Source organism: Molothrus ater, chromosome 5, assembly GCF_012460135.2.
Source record: "Molothrus ater isolate BHLD 08-10-18 breed brown headed cowbird chromosome 5, BPBGC_Mater_1.1, whole genome shotgun sequence".
In the NCBI taxonomy this organism is placed as follows: Eukaryota; Metazoa; Chordata; class Aves; order Passeriformes; family Icteridae; genus Molothrus; species Molothrus ater.
Genome location: NC_050482.2, coordinates 54,799,173 through 54,820,715, shown reverse-complemented (window position 1 = coordinate 54,820,715; position 21,543 = coordinate 54,799,173). Strand labels below are relative to the sequence as shown.

The following is a 21,543-nucleotide window of genomic DNA, read 5'->3' as shown; positions in this document are numbered from 1 at the left end:
CCCTTCAGGCACTGGAAGGCCATAATGAGGTCACCTCAAAGCTTTCTCTTCTCCAGGCTGAACAAATCCAATGCTTCCCAGCCTTTTCTTGTAAGAGAGGTTCTCCATCCCTCTGATCCCTCTTCTGAACGACATGCAGAACTCCAAGAAACAGTAAGGCACAGGTTAACTCTAACATTAATAAATGAGCTGATCAGCAGCAAAAATGGTGGTAAGCAGGATGAGAAAAAGACAGAGAAAGATACAACAATAGGTGTTTAAAGTTGCTGCAGTCAACACCTCTATCCTGATGCTTCTTAAATTTTTACTGGCTTGTGTTGATTTGCATTATTTGCTATGATTCTTCCTTATATAAAGATTCAGAAGTTGGATGTGACAAACATCTTTAGACTTAAATGAAGAAAGGATGAAGATATCTGGCAGGGGTGGCTACATGAGAGGAGACAGCTTGATCAAAGCAGGGGAAGGAGATAAATGAGGCTGTAAGAAACTGAGATAAACTATGCTATGCTGCAGACCTGAATTTGTTTTCTTCCTTTTTTCTCTTACTTTCTGCTAAGCAAAGTATTCTGAGACATGAGAGGCAGTCTCCAGAGGTCAGAGCATCTTTTGAAAACTGATTTGAATGAAAACTAGGTGAAATAAAGAAAATAAATGCCAAGCAAAACATTGTACACTAAATTAATTTTTGCTATTGACAATTTTGCTCTGAGAGCATATTCTGTTCAAATTTGGCCAAATTTATGTTTAACTTCCCTAGTAAGACATTCCAGTATCCTTTTAACTGCCTTACACCTGGATTGGAATAGTAGTTGATCTGTCTTTGTTGAATTTGTCAAGTCATCTTACCCTTGACTGAACAGACTAAAGTGCTCTCTGGAATGCATTTTGTATATATTCCTTTTATGAGTATTTTGCACCAAATATTTCTTTGCAGTCCAGATTTAGGGATGTTTGACCCATGCATCCATGGATGTGAAGGGACAATTCCACTCAGCTGTAAAAAGAGTGTGGTTCAGAATCAATTCTTTGTCTGAAAATGGGAAGAGTCCTACACTTAGGACAGCAAGCTAGAAGTAGTTGTGATGTCTTCACAAAGGCCAAATGTCCATGTAGAGATAGATCTGAATCCCAGGATGCTGGAAGTTGCCAGTACACTTATTGAAAACCATGTGAGCCAAGGTACTGCGAGGCCAAATGAGTGCTCCAAGTGGAAAACGATAATTCCCATTCTGAAAACAAAGAGCCAAAATATGAAATATCTACTCAGGCAAAACTCATGTTGACAGTGAGAATTTTCTTTGTGAGTGGTCTCCAGGATTTGCCTCAAACATACACATGTGTATCCACTATTCATCAAATTAAGCCTCTGTAGATAATGATTGAGTTTGATAAGAATAACTAATGTGAACCAATCTCTCCTTAATTTCCCTTTGATTTAGAAAGAACATGATAATAAAATTTTACAAACATGCAGGACAAACACATGAAATGTATTTAAAAAAAAAAAATTAGAACCGTAGCAACTATGCCAGATTTTACAGACCAAAGGAGTTGTCAAAAAAATTAAGCCATACACTTTAAGTAAAGGCAAAGACCCACTGAAAATTACTTGAACATCCTTATGCTAACATCCTGAACACAAGCAGAGCAGCTAAGCCGTTCACACTGATGGGAAGGAAGGTTTCCACAAATAAAAATTGGAATGACCCAGCTGCTGCCCCAAAGCCAGATGGAAATGTGGAATGAGTGGAACAGAGAACCCAGCTGTTCTCTGCTGCAAAAGAGTTAATTATTAGAAATCAAGGACTTAAACCCTCTATTTCTTATGATGGTGACATAGGATGCAGGGGGTGAGAAGTCTAGGGAAGAGTTTGTCATTCACACCAAGGATCTGTTTAGACTGCCCTATTAATAGGATGCTCATCAAGGAAAAATAGTTTTATATGACAGGATGGAGTCACTGGTAGATTATCACAATCTTTTTAGTCAGATCACTTTCAAAGTAACTCTGATAAATGAAAAATTAAAGCAAAAGCTTGAATAAGTCATGTACCATGAACACAAGTTTAGGAATGTTAAAAGCTACTGAGTAAGTATACAGGAACTCAGTCATTAAAGATATTCTAGAGCAACATAAAACAGAATTCATCAAGAGAAACTAGAAGGTTCTATTATGCGACTGTATTTCCCAGACAGAAAGAGAGATTTTATGCCTTTGTTTGCTTTCATTGAGCAAGAACAGTGGTAATGCTTTGGGAAAATACCTGTAAAACTAAATTTTGAAATTTGGCCTCATATTTTGAAGTTCCCTTAAGCTAGGACCAAACAACCAAATGCTGCCATTTCAACAGCAGGTAACATATTTTGTGGGTAACTGTAGCAGAATATAGCATCATTTATGGTTGTTCCTCACACAATTCAAATCCAACCCATTTAAATACTCCTATACTGATGAGTGTAAATTGTAGAATCACACAACGGTCTGGGTTGGAAGCAACATTTAAGATCATCCCATTGCAACCCCTTGCCATGCGCAGTGACACTTTCCACTAGACTAGGCTGCCCCATCCAACCTGACCTTCCAGGGATGGGCAGCCACAGCTTCTCTGGAATACCTGTGCCAGGGCCTCTCCACCCTGGCAGGGAACAATTTCTTCCCATTATCCAATCTAAACCTGCTCTCTTGTCAGTGTGAAGCCATTCCCCCTTGTCCTGTCACTTCAGGCCCCTGTAAACAGCACCTGATTCCCTATCTTATGTGTTCTCCAAGGGGCACATCCCTGGCAAACCCTGCTTACCTACCTGGATCTCCTGAGTCAGTGGAAAGGAGGAGAGGAACAAAGAATGATCTCAAGGTGGTCCCTGTTCCTAGTGGGGCAGTGCTGGATAAAGACAGACTTAACCTCTCTGAACCCAGGGGAGGGAAGAACTTGTGCCACCCTAAGTAACCCAGCCTTTAAGCAGCCCCGTCCCAACACCCCAAGGAATCAAGACTACCAATAAAAAAAAAAATCGAACTGTTTTGAGCCTTGAAGAAAATTCAGTTCTAGAAAGGACAGAGTAGGTCATTACAACAGAAAAGGAATCAATGAAAGTAAATGAAAGCATGTTGATATGTCTGTAGAAGAGAAATAAAGGAGGAAAATATGCTGAAGGCCCAGGATATTCTGGGAGTGAAATATATCAACAGTCTGGGAGTGAAAAAATGTAATCACACACCTTTACCAACTTCTTGGAAAGCAAAGAAATTTTCATCTGACTTTGTTCTTACAGTTTACAACTTTAAACATGTTTAAAGTGTGCCTTCATGTAATCTTTTAGTGGAGCAATAACTGGTACTAAACAGTTTCCCCAAAGAGCTGAGGGATAACCATTCATTCTTCAGCATTCCGTCCCCAACTATCCTAATGAAACTCTCATCCACCTAAACACAGGACTTAAATCTAACGCTGAAAGGATTTGTTTAGAAGAACAGGGCTAATCAAGGATCACTAACTAATTAGTGTTAGAAAGAATTTAATGAAGGTCAGGGAAGATTCACAGGAAGGAGTAATGAAACCCAAAAAAGGTTACTAAAAAAACATACAAAGAAATTTAAAAATATTTGGGAACATGGACCCAACAGGAAAATTAGAATAGTTACAGGACAAATGTGAGATACTGCATCTGGAGAAAACAATCCAAACAAAGATCTCACTGGCACAAGAAACTTGAGGATGCAGAAAGGAGAGATTTGAAACAAGAAAAAATATTGTAGCTACAAATTCCCCTTTTACCAATACTGGACAAGAGGGCTACACAGTTATTTTATTAGAGCCTCCTCTTTGAGGATTTTAGCAACCAAAAATATCTCATGCTTTGTGGCTTAGTAGACACTATTAAAACTTCAGATAAAGGAGTCTGCTCCTATCATTTGCAAGGTGGATGACAAAGTGAAGCAATCAAACTGATCAGATCAAAATGAATTTTGAAACCATGGTAGAGAAAATATAGTTAAATCAAGATCAAGTTAGGTGAGAATGGAATGTACCTGTAAACATATTTAATGTAACCATGTCAGCTTGCTTTTTAATATTGTTTCATTCTCTTTTACTCAATCTACCTTCCTTATTAGTCATAACTCAGCAGTAATCCACAGTGACATCAAAGACTTCCCTTAAGAGTTCAATAATTATGGTTTTTTTTTAAACTCATCAAATAGCAAAAGGAATAACCAGACTTTGGGAATTAGTTTTCAAGTAAACTAAAATGGTTGGCAAACATTTTACAGAACACAGGATTTTAAATTGAAATTAAATATTCCTAAGGAAGACAGACATCCAAGTTCCTCCCTGTTATGACAAAACACTATAACAGCTTGACTATTTGAACAATACCAAGACCAGTGAGTGGAGATTCCTTGGCATTTCAGGTAATGCAGACTTTCTATCCATTTGACTTCCATGTTCTTGCCCAAATTCTAAAATTTCATCTTTTGTAATTGCATTTCTATTTCAGTTTACACAGGATCATTGGCAAAATGGGAAAATCTCTTCCACCCAAAAAAATGAAAGTAGAAATATCCTGGAAATACCGTTTCTGAAGATTCATGGGAAGGCAAGAGTTTCTACCACCCAGTCATTAATTGGAGTCCATTTGTACTTCATCACCAAGCAGAAGAAGGTATGGATTCTCCCATCTCTATTCCTGGTTTACTGTTGGCCATATCACTTATTACACACTCTGAACTAGAATGATATGCACAACCTCTTTTGTTGTGTTACACAGTCACACATCTGTGGCAAGGCACATTGAGTAGAGGAATTTCAGGAAGAATTTCTTCACTGCAATGGTTATTAAAAAACTGGAATGGGCTGCTCAGGGAGGTGTGGAGTCACCATCTTGGAAGGTGTCCAAGGAAGGACTGGACATGCCCTCAGTGCTCTGGTCTAGGTGACAAGGTGAGGATTGGTCAAAGGTTGGACTCAATGACCTTGGAGGTCCTTTCCAGCCTCAGTGATTCTGTGGTTCTGTGTGTGTTTATGCTCAGTGTTCACAAGGCTTTGTCTGCTCTCATGGTACTGATCTGAGTTTCTTTCTTTTCTTTCTCTCTCCCATTTGTTTATTGGATGCTCTATTGCTTTTCAACACAATTAGCTGTTTTTCACTTGGTATCCAATGCTTGCCATTCTTTTTGTGGATTTCAGGTGTCCAAACACAAATTATCGAAGTCTGTACAGCTGCCAGCTGCAAAGATGCACAGAAGCCTTAGGGAGTCTGCTTTCCCAGACTGCCATTGCCAAGATATTTACAAATAAATAGAACTAAATTAATATCTTGTGTGACTCTTTTGAAGCAAGAGATTTGGCCCAGTGTGTTTAAATAAAGCAATTTACTGAAAGGTTTATAGCCAATGTCCACAAAAATTACACCAAAGGCATTTATTTCAATATAACTTTCACAAAGTACTTCTCAGCTCTTCAAATTTATGGTTGTTTTTCTCCCTGATTTAGTTCTGTACCTTCCCTTCCTAACAAAATTGATAATAAATAACTTAACTCCATCTAGTCTTAAAACTCCTAATCCTCCTGAGCTTCTTCCTTGCCCCTTTCTTGCTCTTTTAACTGATCCCACTTCTGGTCCTTTCTAGCCTAACCTGATCAGACACAAATCTCCCTTTTCCAACATAACTTTCAACACTCGTAAAGACTTCACCGTCACTGAAATCTGATGCCAGTAACTTTCTACAGACAAATTTATCCTAATCTTTAGGAATCTTATGGATAAAAGGTGAACAAAACCTGATCTAACTTTTGGGGTTTTGTTGAAGTACCAAGAAGTGACAGGAGATGACACAGTGCATGATTTCCACAGAATTCACAGAATTACTAGGTTGAAAGAGACCTTAAAGGTCATTGAGTGCAAGCAATACCCTAACACCACAGCTAAACCGTGGCACCGAGTTCCACATCCAGTCTTTTTTTAAACACATCCACCACCTCCCTGGGCAGGCCATTCCAGAACTTTATGACTCTTTCCATGAAAAACTTTTTCCTAATATCCAACCTGTATTCCCCTTGATGCAGCCTGAGACTTTGTCCTCTGGCTCTGTCATTTTCTGCATGTCATGTCAAGAGACATGTCTATTATTCTTTTAAAAAGATCTGGATATACCAGAAAATGGCCAGAAAGGAACAAGAATAAAGAGATACATAGAAAATCATTCCAGTAACTGAAGAGAGCCTACAAGAAAGATGGAGAAAGAGATTCTTGGCAAGGGCCTGGAGAGACAGGACAAGGGGGAATGGCTTCACACTGACAGAGAGCAGGTTTAGATTGGATATCAGGAAGAAATTCTTCCCTGTGAGGGTGCTGAGGCCCTGGCACAGGTTTTCCAGAGAAGCTGTGTGGGGCTGCCCTGTTCCTGGAAGTGCTCCAGGCCAGGTTGGATGGGGCTCTGAGCAACCTGGGTTAGTGGAAGGTGTCCCTGCCCATGGCAGGGGGTTGGAACAAGATGAAATTTAAGTCCCTTCCAACCCAAAGCATTCTGTGGTTCTATGAGTCTCTGAAAATATTTAGGAACTAAGACTGAAAGAGCAGATGCTTGTTCATCTTAAACAAACAAGGGTGACAGAAACATGATATTATGTTGAATTATGCTGAAAATAGGACAGAAGTAATCCCTGTCTTGATCCTTAGAAGCTAAAATAAGAAAAAAAAAAAGTGAGAGAAAAAAAATTACCATGTAGCAAGGAGATTTGAAAACTGCTAGGAAAAGCTTGTTAGCAGGACAGATAGAGAAGTATTAGAGTAGATTACCTAGGGAGGAATTGAAATCTCCACTGCTGAATTTATTTAAGAACAAATTAGACAAATATCTCTCCATAATGATTTAAGTAGAGTTGATCCTACAAGGCACAAGGGATGGCCCCTCAAGGTCCATTCCAGTCTTATCTTACAAGTTCCTAATTCTTCAGCTTGCGCTGAGATTTGTCTGGCACTCCTTTCTTTGTCATAAATAAAGGATTCTTGCTGATCCTATAGTTCCTGTCCACTGACTTTTACCACTTTAGGCCTCTTCATCACAGGACCTCACAAACCTATAGATTCTTTCACAGCATTTTGCAAATATTAAGCTAAAGATAAGGATTTTGAACTGTGAGTGATGAACTTGAATCACAAAATGACAGAATCACTAGGTTGGAAGAGACCTTAAAGATCAAGTTCAACCTATGTCCTGACAGATAGACCGTGGCACCAAGTGCCACATCCAGTCTTTTTTTAAACACATCCAGGGATGGTGACTCCACCACCTCCCTGGGCAGGCCATTCCAGAACTTTATCACCCTTTCTATAAAAAACTTTTTCCTAATATCCAACCCATATTTCCCCTGGTGTAGCTTAAGACGGTATCCTCTTGTTCTGTCAGTTGCTGCCTGGAGAAAGAGACCAACCCCACCTGACTACACCCACCTTTCAGGGAGTTGTAGAGAGTGATAAGGTCCCCCCTGAGTCTCCTTTTCTCCAGGCTAAACACCCCCAGCTCCCTCAGTCATTCCTCACAAGGGTTGTGTTCCAAGCCTTGTTGCCTTCTCTGGGTGTGCTCAAGTGTCTCAACGTCCTTCCTAAACTGAGTGGCCAGAACTGGACACAGCACTCAAGGTGTGACCTCACCAGTGCCGAGTACAGTGGAAGAATGACCTCCCTGCTCCTGCTGGCCACACTATTCCCGATACAGGCCAGGATGCCACTGGCCTTCTTGCCCAGGGCACACTGCTGGCTCATACTCAGCTGGCTGTCAACCAGTGCCCCCAGGTGCCTTTCTGCCTGGGCACTGTCCAGACACACTCTTACCAACCTATAATGCTGCAGCGGTTTACCTTGGCCAAAATGCAGGACTTGGCACTTGGATTTATTAAACTTCATCCTATTCGACTGTGCCCATCCATCGAATCATTCCAGGTATCTCTGCAGAGCCCCACCCTCCAACAGATTGACACACACCCCCAGCTTAGGGTCATCCACAAATTTACTAATGAAAGACTGAATCCCCTCAGCCATGTCATCAATAAAAATATTGAACAGAACTGGCCCCAGCACAAACCCCTGAGGGGCACCACCAGTGACTGGCTGACACCTGAATGCAGTACCATTCACCCCCACCCTCTGGGTCCGGCCATCCAGCCAGTTCCTAACCCAGCAAATTGTGCTCCTGTCCAAGCCATGTACTGCCAGCTTTTCCAGGAGAGTGCTATGGCAGACAGCGTCAAAGGCCTTGCTGAAGTCCAGGTACACAACATCCACAGCCTTTCCTGAATCTATCAGGCAGGTCACCTGGTCATAAAAGGAGACCAGGTTGGTCAAACACAACATATCCCTCCTAAAGCCATGCTGGCTGGTCTGATACCCTGGCCATCCTGCAAGCGCTGCGTGGTGACACTCAGTATAAACTGTTCCAGAACCTTACCAGGTACTGAGATCAGGTCCTCCTTCCCACCCTTTTTGTGAACGGGCGTCACTTTGGCCAGCTTCCAGTCATCTGGAACTTCACCAGTGAGCCAGAACTGCTGGTAAATGATGGAGAGTGGCTTTGCAGGCTCATCTGCCAGCTCCCTCATCACCCTGGGGTGGATCCCATCTAGTCCCATGGATTTATAAACATCCAAGCAGCTCAGCAATTCTTGGACTGCCTCCTCCTGGATAACAGGGAGACCATTCTGCTTCCTTACACCATCTTCCAACCCAGGAGGACAGCTGTACTGAAGACAAGACATCTTCCCACTAAAGACTGAGGCAAAGAAGGTGTGAAACACCTCCACCTTCTCCTCATCTGCAGTTACTGAGTTCTCTCTCTCATCCAGTAGAGAACAAAGGTTGGTCTTACCCTTCCTATTGCTGTTAAGATATTTGTAAAAACTTTTTTTATTATCCTTTACAAAAGCTGCCAAATTAAGTTCTAAATGAGCTTTGGTCTCTCTAATTTTTTTTCAACATGCCCTAGCAACCCCCTTAAATACTTCCTGAGAGATCTGACCCTCCTTCCAAAGATGATACATTCTCTTTTTATTCCTAAATTCCTTTGAAACCTTGTTTCCTATCCAGGCTGGACATTTACCTCATCAACTCATCTTTTAGTACACAGGGACAGTCTGATCCTGTGCCCTCAAGATCTCTGTTTTGAAGCATGCCCACCTTTCCTGGGCTCCTTTGTTGTTAAGGCTGCTTCCCAAGGAGTTCTCTGAATACGTCTCCTAAATAGGCCAAAGTCTGCCCTCCAGAAATCCAATGAAAAAGTCTTATTGATGTTCCTCCTGATTTCACCAAATATCAAGAACTCTATAGTTTCATGATCACTGTGCCCCAAGCAGCCTCCAACCACCACATCTCCTACCAGTCCATCTCTATTTGCAAACAACAGGTCTAACCTCATCTGGTGGGCTCATTCACCAGCTGTGACAAAAAGTTGTCCTCCACACACCCTAGGAACTTCCTGGACTGCCTCTTTTCTGCTGTATTAAGTTCTCAGCAGATGTCTGGTAGGTTAAAGTCACCTTCGAGAACAAAGGCTGGTGATCCTGAAACATTCTCCAGCTGCTTAGAGAGTAAGTTGTCTACTTCTTCTTTTTGGTTGGGTGGACGATATCAGACTCCCAGTAGGATGTCAGCCTTGTTGGTTTTCCCCTTAATTCTTACCCATAGGCATTCAACTTCATTGTCATTATTTTCAATACTCATGGCACCAAGAGCCTCCCTAATATAAAGGGCCACCCCTCTACCTCTTATCCATTACCTGTCTCTTCTGAAGAGCTTCTAGCCATCCAGTGCAGCACTCCAGCTGTGAGAGTCATCCCACCATATTTCCGTGATGGCAATTACATCATAGCTCTGCTGCTGCACCATGGCCTCCAGCTCTTCTTGTTTGTTACCCATGGTGAGTGCATTGGTATGCATGCACTTCAGCTGGGCTACTGATTTCACTCCTAAATCTCCTAAAACCACACTTGGGCCTGCTTCCAGAGAGCCTAGCTGCGTCACTTTCCCCCTTCCAACTAGTTTAAAGCCCTCTCAGTGAGTTCTGCCAGTTCACAAGCCAAATCCTTCTGCCCTTAACAGAGAGATGAAGTCCATCTAGTTCCAGCAAGCCAGGTGCCTTAAAAGTTGCTCCATGATCAGAGAACCCAAAATTCTGCTGATGACACAAACCCTTGAGCCACTTGTTGGTAATGTGGGCTCTCCTATTCCTTCTTGTTGTTTGTCTCTGCCACCAAAGGGACTGACCAGAACACCACCTGTGCTCCTTCCTTATCAACCACTTGACCCAGTGCCCTAAAGTCCCTTTTAATTGTCCTGACAGTCCTCTTTTTAATCTCATCATTGCCAGCCTGGAGTATCAGCAGTGGGTAATAATCAGAGGGCCAAATCAGCCCAGGGAATCTCTTGATAATATCCCATACCCAGGCCCCAGGGAGGCAGAAAATCTGTCTGTGGGATGGGTCAAGTCAACATATGGGGCCCTCTATTCCCCTCAGAAGGGAGTCACCCACTACGACTATACCTCTTTTCTTTTTGATGTTACAGGTGGTGATCCTTCTCACAGATGAAGCGTAACTGGGCAGATAATTTTCTTCTATATCATCTGGCTGACCCTCCTCATCCAGAGCCTTATACCGGTTCTGAAGTGGCACCTGGGTAGGTGATGGGGGTCACAAGGAATTTTAATTACCTCCCCAAGTAGGACCCATTCCCACTCCCCTTCATCCAGCAGGTGTCCTCCTATTTTCTGATGGTGGAGGCCTTCAGAAAATCAGAAAAATAAGGTGGTTCATCAAATATGCCACAGAGCCCACCCAGAGTTTGCTCTCCAGCCTCTCAGTTTGCCCTGCAGTTGGTACATCTCTGGCAGGGAGCAGTTTGACATCCCATGTGGGACAAGCTGTAATTTGTGATGTGCTAATGCACTGGGTTTGTGTGACAACTCACAGACTGGGAGTACTGGGTTGTACTGTGAGCATCATCCACACCATAACAGGGGAGACAGTCATGAAAAAGCTGAGAAACAGAGACAAAAGAGAGGAGGTTGTTGCCAAGTCAGCAGTGAAGGAATATTTCTGCATTACGGGATAGTGATGGAAGAAGAGGAATACTAGAGTGTGCTGTCTGTTCTCAGGGTCTTTTTTGGTTTGGGTTTTGTTTTGTTTCCTTTTTTTTTTTTTAATTTGTTTTTGTTTTGTTTTACCCAAATATTTTGATCTGGGAAATAGGAAATAGAGGAATAACATCACTACCATGCTATATCATGAAGTTCATCATGTCAGCTTGCTTTTCCCCTATGGTATTTGCTCCTGTTATTTATCTCCTGTTTGAGCTGAGCTCTACTAGCAGGGCTGAAGACTTGTAGATGGCTTGTTGTTTAAGGAACTTTGCTGGAACATGAAGAGAAAACATGGATTCAAATCCTCCCAGCAAACCAAGATGCTGGGAATATGACCCTGTTCTAGAGACATCTCAGCATCTAATGCCAGGGGAAAGTCCCAAGTCTACCTGTTCTTAGTATGATAATTATTTATGATTTTAGTCAGTGCACTTTCTTTTGTCAGGGTTAGAAATGAATCCTTGGATGAGAGAGAATCATTAGAGCAAATCAAAGGATGAAACTATGAACAAAATCAGGGACATTTTAAATACCAATAAACGAGTATATCTCATTTTCAGTCAGTTCAGGTTATGTCTGGAGACCCCATGGCTCATTGGAAAGCTCTTTCTGAATAAACCCACACTATTTATTGTTTTGAAACAGCTCTGTTGGTGAGCACCTTGAGCTTGGGATGATGTATCTAAGGCATCATAGATGTCCACCCAGACCTCGATGCAAAAATTGCTGATGGTACTGTGACCTGTGGCTGTCATCATCACAAAGAATTCATGTTACACATTATGAAGTGACATGACAAAGTATTTATTCAGTTGTCATTGTGTTATTGCACACTGTACAATGGCAGATGGGCATTCTCAGCAAAACATGATCTGTTCTTACCTTATAAGCCTTTTCAACATTCATTATTAACTTCAGAGTGCTGAACAGTAAGATATAGGTGAGGATTTGCTAAATAAACATTAATACTCAAACTGTATCAGTTACAGTCCTTTATCTAAACACAGCCACAAACTGCATTGGGCTGGAGAACACTCATGAGAAATCTATACATCAATGCTTTTATAATATGCATCTATAGAATAATTAACACAGTAAATTAGCCCAGGGAGAGGAGATTTACCTCTTCTTCTTCCAGTCCAGTTAGATCCCAGAAGTAACTCAATCTCATCTGCAAACGCTTCCATTGTTCAAGGAACATGGTAGCTTTAAAAGAAATTAAACAATTTAAAAAATGATAAATCCAAAGCCTTGTGGTAAACATTTGTGTTACTTATAAGCTTCAACGTATATTTGAATCCCGTTATGCTAGACCCTTTAAAATTAAGAACTAAGAAATAGCCTCAGGCCCAATTTTAACAAAGAATTCAAGCAAAGCAGTGGGACAATAATTACTACCTTTTAAAAATAAAATACAGAAAGATGGAACATGGGTTGTCCAGAGCCACTGTTAAGGTCTTGTCAGGGAATGGAACTGAGCCCATAACTGTGAGTATCCACGGATGACATCATCTCTCCTAATTCAGCATGAAGCATTCTGAGGTAGGTTTAGCCTGCTACTGAAATAACTAGAATCCTTAGCAAGATGTAGAAAGAGATATTTTGAAGTATATTACATGTAATATATTTCAATGTAAAAATGCTTTTTACTGTCAAAGACATGGTGATTTTGCCCTAAAGGGCTGGCCTCTGGTTCAGCCTTCTGCCTCTCCTTTTTTTACTAATAAGAAGGAACAGATATTTTCATCTTGTCCCATATTTACATATTTTTCTCATGGCTGTCCTCTCATAATTGCTGTTAACTCAGTATAGCCCTTTTCCTAGTTGCTTCTAATTTATGGACTTACAGATGTATTAGAAAAAGCACTTCTATATCTTGGGTTGTGGACAGGTATTTTCAGATAACAATAACAATATCAATGCTAAACTGGTACCTGCCAACTAAAAACACCAAAACTCTACCAATAAAGCTGTACCTATAAAACCTGGGGCACTGTTTTTCATTTTCTTATGCTTCATCTCACTTCTTCAGTGGGTGAAAAGGGTATTGTAAAAACACTGTTAGATCACAGCAGTGTTTACATCACTTTGAACATCCTGTAGGTAACCCCACAAGACAGACAACAGTGGAGAATCCAATCAGCTTCTCTTGACTGCATCTACACTGTCAGATAACCCTGAGAAAAGTGGGAACTCTGTGAAAATAACCTGGCTCTTACAAGTCATTATCTATCCCAACAGTTAGCTGCAAATATTTTCTTCACAGGTATCATCCCATTATATAAGAAATAAATATCATTTAAAGACAGGACTGGCAGCACACTGAAAGCAAATCCAGACATTAAGCAATGAAGTTGCTATCTGTGTTCCTCCCTTTTAGAAGAGAGAACATATAAAAGCTTTGTTTAGCATGGTTTGAAAACTCAAGGGTTTTTAGATATCCTAAAAACAAAAACATTTGGTTATTTTCTAGGGTGCTATTACTCATTCCATTCTTTTCTGTAATACAAAAGCTCAGTTCAACATTTAGCTCTGAAATCAGCACGTCTGAGCTGACTTACACCAGCAGAAAAACTAAACTGACAGAGAGCAGGTTTGGATTGGATATTGGAAAGAAATTCTTCCTTGTGAGGATGGTGAGGCCCTGGCACAAGTTTCCCAGAGAAGCTGTGGCTGCCATATCCCTGGAAGTGTCCAAGGCCAGGCTGGATGGGGCTCCGAGCAACCTGGGATAGTGGAAGGTGTCCCTGTCCATGGCAGGGCAGCTGGAACTGAATTAGGTTTAAGGTCCCTTCCAACCCATTTGGGTGATTTGTGATTCTGTAAAATTTCTAATTAAGGCATCTGACACTGAAATTTACACCAGGACACCAGTGACATCAAGCCCAGTCAGCCAGGCATTACTCTGAATATGGACATTTGCAGCAGGACTGCTAGAATCACAAAGATACTTCATGAGGAATCAGGATCAGCCACTTAAAGCATGATTCCTTTGGAGATATTAACCATAGGAAGCCTTCTGCTTTCTAAAGAATGGGAGAAGACAAGCGAGACAAATGAATTCCTGTGCCCAACACCCTCACGAAATTAAGCTGCCCCAGATCACCACAGTTTGCTCTTTTAACTATACAGCTGGAATGGGTGTGTGAGTGAGCTCTGCCATTAAACAGATTGAGCTCTAGCTATAGCCAGCACAGCCTCTAATAGTAGGGCAGCAAAATTTGATGTAATGTAATACTTAATATGAAAGCTGGGCAGAGTTAGTAAAGACTCCATTATTTTGCTTTGTTGCTTTTTGTGTGTGCCAGCTGTATTTTCTTGAACTGACAAGCTCAGTTATCATAGTCCCAAGAACAGACTTTTCTAATCTGTGGGAAACATTTTTTGGAGGAGGGCTACAGCTCTGAAAGAATTTTGTTATTTTTATATGCCTTTTTTTAAAAGCAGTGCATATGGAACTTTTCGTCCTGTTCTGTTCCATAACAGATTCCACTAATTTGTCTGAGTGCAAGGATATATCAACATTTTCTTTTGCACCTTGCATTGCTGATACTAAAATACAATTTTTATGGATGAGGTTCAGTGGCAATTGTCATTTGCATGGATGCCAGTTTACAGTAGAGTTTTTTTGTCAGGAAAATTATATTTTATTTATCTTAAGCTTCACAGCAGCAGGTGACACTTAATCTGCCAGTCTACCCTGTAATCTGAAGTAGTATAATGAACTCTTCTGAGAATCTATAAATAATCCTCTTTTTTCTATTTCTCAGTCATAATTCTCTCTAATGTTTGCTCTAGGGCTTCCAGGAACTGGAAAATAAATGCTTCTTGCTTCCATGTGATCTGTTCTGTCTGCAAGTTCCTTAAAAACCTTCTGCTGTCCTCACCCAATGCCGAGTCACCAATCAGACCTTTCTCAAACAAGCCGTAAAATCTTAATAGGCTTGCAAAGAATAACACACTGGCTGCAGAGGGATGGCTATAACAGAATAACATATTTTCTCAGTTTCATATTAAGAATGATAATCTCATTTTGGGAACAATGAATAGGGAAATAAAAAAATCATTTTACAGTAGCAATAACACGTTTAACTTTACAATAAACAAGCTGTAGAGTAAAGGAGAGCATAACACCAGCAAAAATTCATGCAAGCACAGTACACATGCTTTCCAGGGCAGAGGTGAGGTCAGAAAAATAGGAGTAATACTACAATGCATTCATTCATGTTTATGAAGTGTTTTGATATCCTCATGGAGACAGGGATATTTGCCATTAAAGAAAACCAAGCTTGTTGACATGGAATATTCTAAAATATATTATAATTTAAATGATAGTGGCCCCATTGCTCTTGGAATCCCATAAAATTTTGATAAAATTATGTGACTGAATTGTCCCACAAGAAAGTGGGACCATGACTAAATTAGACCCTTTCAGCTGTTTGCACCATACTAATCCTCAAATACATTCTGGTCCCAAATGCAGAAGGTATTAAATGGGTGTGATATGTTGATGGAAAATGAAGAAAAATTAGCAAATACATGGCAAAGTTTAGAAGTGCCATTAACAGCGCAATGTCCTCTGTGGAGAAAATGGCCTCAGAATGTGCCAGGGGAGGTTCAGGTTGGACTTCAAGAAGAATTTCTTCCCATTGTCATTAAAGGGGCTGCCCAGGGAGGTGATGGAGTCACCATCCCTGGAGATGTTTAATAAACAACTGAACATGGCACTCAGTGCTCTGGTTTAGTTGACAAGGTGAATGAAGATCAGTCATAGGCTGAACTTGACGATCTTTTAGATCTTTTCCAGACTTGATAACTCTGTGATTCTAAACACGACAGTAGCGGAAGAAAAAGCATTTTTTCTTCTCTGAACTACACAACTCCATTTGTTCCAGGGCTTTCTGTTGATAGTGATATTTCTTTCCCCAGTCTCAATACAGACAGCTCTCCCTGGACTTCTGAGGATTGCCAGCTTCCAAAAGCTATAGGGATCCCATTCAATCAAACAGCACTTTGTTATGCTGTGAAAAGTCCAAATAGCTTGCAAAGCAATACTTACCCCAGAGAGCCATAAAGATGGAGAAGAAAACTGTGGCAGGGTTGTCAAACAAGTGACTCGCTCGAGCAGTGGCACAGGCAGAGCTGAGGTTCCAGTAATCACAGAACTTGTCACACAGGGGGCACATGGTGAAGGCATTGCGTTGGTCACACATCTCTTTGCTGTGACAGACAAGGGCACAGGTTCCTCTGAGTATCCCAGCTCAGAAACTGTGGATGTGCAGTACTGATATCAAGCAGCACATCACAGCTACTACAAGCTGTCTGCAATATCTGTGGCCTGCCCTTGCAGAGAGCAGGAGCTGTGTGTTTCTTCAAGGTTCATTGCCATGGATAGTAATTTTTTAAACCCTTACAGGCACCTTGCCAACAGGAAAATGATGCAACACTCAACCAGACTGATCAATGCGCTGTATTAGTGAGTTAAGGAAGACAACATCACTGAAGACAAGGTTAAGCACACTAAAAAACCAAAATTCAAACACAAAAGTGGAGTTTGCATCTCTGCAGTCAAGTTATGTGATTTGATACAGATCAGATTTAAATCACTGAAAAAAAAGACTGAAGTGGTGTCAAAAGAAATTCAGTGCTGTTGTCAAAATATGCATTTTTTTATATGGTGGCACAAAAATATGAGAGAAAAGATTTTTTACAGACTTTAAGATCTTTACTTTTAAGATCATTACTATCATTTAAACTCTGTCTTGTTTGCTATGTATGTATTCAGTTTCTAAAACTCTTTGAAAAAAACATTATCATTATCACTTTAACAGGCCAAACACTTCTTGTCAGGGCTGAGAATGCTTTCAGTACTTTCCATGATGTTTGGATGTGAAAGCCTTTCATACCTGCACAGTCTCACTTAGGTGAACTGAGTAGTGCAAAGTTCAAATGTCCTTGCCAGGATCATGAGCTGAGTTGGCACATTATTTCAGTGATAGCTGGCATACGGTGATTATGATTGTTCCTATATGGACCCTCCTGAAATAGGTTTTTCCTTATGACTTCAAATGAAAAAAAAGGACGATTCAAGCTCTATTATGAATATGTTTATATTATATAGTTTGAAAAGCATGCAGCTGTTTCCGGGTCTCATGTCATTACAGTAATTCTCTATTTCAAAAGGCAGCAGAGGGTGCTGCAGATACATCTCAGCCATAAATCTCATTGGATTTTAAATGTTAGTACAAGCTTTCACCCTGACAAGCACCAAGATTTATTCAGATCAAGCTAAGAAAACAGACCCTGCCGCAGATGTGGGGCTGTTCATCATTTACTTATCAGTAACCTTGTCCTACTGCAGTGATTTTAAAAGCTTACAGTTCAGGGACTGTCATGAGTGTGATCAGCATACAAGTACTGTAGTATCTTGTCTCCAGCAGAAGTCAAACACAGATAAGACACAGATTTTTTTTTTTTTTCCCACTGGGAAGCAGACATTAACATCACGGTATCACTTTGGCAGTCTTTGTGTAGTATATTGCCCTCAGGACACACAAAAGTCATTATTTTGTGTCTAGAAGGGGAATACTGTGAAGACCAAATATAGAATCATAGAATGGGTTGAGTTGGAAAGGACCTTAAAGATCATCGAGTTCCAACTGCCCTGCCATGTGCAAGGGTACCTCCTACTATCCCAGGTTGCTCAGAGCCCCATCCAACCTGGCCTGGAACACTGCCAGGGATGGGGCAGCCACAGCTGCTCTGGCCAACCTGTGCCAGGGCCTCACCACCCTCACAGGAACAATTTCTTCCCAATATCCCATGTAAACCTGCTCTCTGTCAGTGTGAAGCCATTCCCCATTGTCCTGTCACTCCAGGCCCCTGTCAAGTCTCTCTCCCTCTTTGCTGTGGGCTCCCTTCAGGCATCAGAAGGCCACAGTGAGGTCACCTCAAAGCCTTCTCTTCTCCAGGCTGAACAATCCCAATTCCCTCAGCCTTTCCTCCCAGCAGAGCTGCTCCATCCCTCTGATCCCCTTGGTGTCCCTGCTCTGGCCTGGCTCCAGCTGCTCCCTGTCCTTCCTGTGCTGGGCCCAGGGCTGGATACAGCTCTGCAGGGGGGGCTCAGCAGAGAGGGGCAAAGAGACAGAATCACATCCCTTGATCTGCTGGCATTTGCTAAGTCTTGTACTATTGTTCATCTTACTTGTACAAATGGTCTGATTTTAATGGGAATCAAGTGTTTCAAGAGTCATGGACAGTGTTGGCATTAATTTCGGTGAGTTTCATACAACAACTTTCTGATTGAGCAGTGAGCTATGTGTACTCATAAAAAGCAAATTAATATCTTAGAAAACAAACTCAATACAGTGGACTCACTATCTATTTCTGTTTCAGGAAGTGAGACACTGACCAATCAAATAAATATGTGCCCTTCAAATAGCTTTTCAATGCCTCTGTGTTTGTCATGCTCACGGGGCTGGTAATTATACATCACCGCTCTTCAGACGACTAAAACCAGTTATTCTCAAGTCTTATAATTTTCAAATAACAAACAATGGATCACAGATAAGCTTACCTAGGAATGTCACTTTCGATGGTTATACATCCATACAGAAATACAATAATCCCAACTACTGAAGATGGAATGAGGAATTCTGTGTATAAACCCAGCCATGCAAAATAAAGTCCTATCTTTTCTCCAAAATACTTCCTGAAAAAGAGGAAAAAAAGAAAAAGCACATGCCAAGGATATAATTTTAAAATGCGTTTTACAGCTACTAAACAGACCCAGAAAGTTAAAATACGAATTGTGAAAAACATGAATGAAAACCCTGTGGATCTTGAAGACAATAGGACCAATGAAGGGGATGATTCAGGCATTTGGCAATTTGGGCTTCTCTGTTTTGAGAAGTTAAAGATGGTCCTGGTACATTCTCCTGAGCTGAAATTAAGCAGGTATCACTGCAATACATAATAGCTGTTCAGAGAAAACTGTAGTGGTCTTTGCATCTCTTAAAAGAAGTCAGTGAAATAGGAAAAAAAACATTGGAAAATACTTAATGCCTCAGAGGAGCACATTAATTTTTTTCCTCTGTTGTACTCCTGGATTCTGTTAGTGAGAGTCATAGAAATAACATCTATGGGACCATACTGACAACATCCTCTAGTATCTTAAAAGATGACTAATCTGGAACTGCTGCTAAAGGAGGAAAGTTTACTTGCACACTTAGCACTGGCTTTTCAGAAAGAATAATTTTGTCAGGTTAACAGCCCCTGGACAGGTGGTTAGAAAAAACAGTGTCTGTTCTGAAGAACAGCCCACTGCAGATGTTGATAAATAACTGGTAGAACTCAGCCCAGCATCTTCATGAATCACACTGCAAGAAGTAAACTAAGCATGGATGACCCTCACTGATCATTCTAATGTACAGTTAGGAGTGATTACAAATATTGCAAAACCCAAAGACCTTCATAGAACTCAAGAATTCACCAAAATTTAGATAAAACCCAACAAGGTTAAAAACATTTCACAAGCCAGAGAAGAAGATGGACAGTGTTGTACAGAAAGCAGTTACAAAGACAGCACTCAGGGCACGGCATGGAGTGTGAGTCAGTGAGACATTTACACTTCGACAGCAGCAAAAATTACAATAAATTCATTATATTGTGTCTAATAAAAGAAAGACGACCTCCTCATAAAGGTTGAGCACAATCCCAGTCCGAGATTTATTCTGATGCCATTTACCTTAGCAAAGTTTTATCCAAGTTCAGCACCCCAGATTTGCATCATTCCTACTGAAAATGCTTAAATGAGATTTTTGGAGGCCCAAACTGAAATCTTCTACTCCAGAAGTTGGGTCTAAGGGCCAGACATGCCACAGGAGAGACAGAGCAGGAGTGCAATCATGGCAGAGAACCAAGGGACAGCAAGACAAGACTCCACAGTCACTTCCATCTCAGAAGAGGTGGATAAGGGAAGCAACAGTGAGGGATTTTTATTACTACTGATCCTGCTGTTGTTCTCACACCATCACAGCTGCAGCTAACTCCATGCTTCCAGGCTCTCCCATGGAAAACTGGCAGTGCAATCCTGCCTATTTCAGTTTTGTCTTCTTTGAGTGCCTCTATTTCTCATGTCCAACCAAACTTGCTTATGCTTTAGAACAGTCCTTAAGGGGAAAGCACAACAAAAGCATTTTAAGGAGATATATAGACAACATTATCTTCAGTATGAGGGGATGTCATCCAGAACCTGTGAAATTTCACGAATCTTCAAGGAAAAGAGTACACCCTCTACACCTGATACTGCAAGGTACCCTAAGCCACAAACTGTATGAATTATCAAACAGCACAAGTGAAATCATCACAGCATGGCTTGAATGGCACTAAGTTAAGATTTGAAGCACCTAGGGACAATGGATGTACAGAGAATACAAGGAAATATTATATGATATAGCATATTTTATGAAATTATATATTTTATGAAATGATAAATATTTGTGGCAAATAGAAGCCATGTACTGTGGGACTGCCCTCTTACCTGGCACATGCCAGGTAATTTTGGTGATAATTATAAGAAGCTTTCCTTTATTTTCACATTTGAAAATAAATATATATTTTTAATATACCTGTTTGTTAGTATACTATGTTGTTATTATAACTTGTTTAACACACACATTTTAATGCACTTTTTTAATATGAAATGAGAGAAGGAATAATTGATTGAAATATAGAACTAACCAGAAGGCCTAAAGGTTTTCTTCAAGCCTCTTGTGTGAGTCAACTTACAGCAGCAATGGTGTTGGAACAGCACAGGATACAGGGAAGATCCATTTGCTCTCAAGTTTCCTCCTGACTGGGAAGTGACAACCTTAAATTTGACACTAAAGCAGGAAAAGGAGGACCAGAGGGAGATTATCCTGATTATATCTTCTTACTGCTTCCCTGTTTGTAGAAATGGAGAATGCGCACAGCTAGTAAAGTGTTTCAAATAGGTCAGAGCAGGCACAAAAAAATCGTCCAAAGTTGTTCAAAACTCTCTGTTCTTTTGACAAAGGACCATAGATTGGTACAGAAAGAGTTCAAATGCCAGCAGCACTAAAGAGTTGCTGATCAGGGTCATGAAAGTTGAAGTTTATGGCTCAAGAGGCTTCCCCTTAAATTTTTAAGCCTTCCAGTGAGAAATGTGACCTGTAACCTATAAAGGGAAGTGTTGCTATTTGTATCCATGCCAAAAGAAAGTGAAAAGAGCTCAACAATGTCCTGGCAGTATGGAAAAAATGCAGTTGCTAAGAAGAAAACTGTACTGTGTTTTGTGACTTAACTGTTTTGAAAAATGAAAATAATAAAGATGCTCTGCCCAAGCTCAGTCCACCAATGTGCCAGAAAGTGAAATAATCTAAGAAGAA

General features: G+C 40.8%; 1 protein-coding gene across 1 annotated transcript in view; it reads right to left on the bottom strand.

The window, feature by feature from the left end:
* ANO2 (anoctamin 2) overlaps positions 1-21,543 on the bottom strand; it is a 149,200-nt gene that overhangs the window by 75,924 nt on the left and 51,733 nt on the right. The window contains exons 11-13 of the mRNA XM_036404898.1: positions 18,711-18,845; positions 16,194-16,354; positions 12,258-12,340 (exon numbers count right to left, since the gene is read on the bottom strand). Coding sequence (XP_036260791.1) covers positions 12,258-12,340; positions 16,194-16,354; positions 18,711-18,845 — 379 coding nt within the window. The remainder of the gene's footprint in view (positions 1-12,257; positions 12,341-16,193; positions 16,355-18,710; positions 18,846-21,543) is intronic.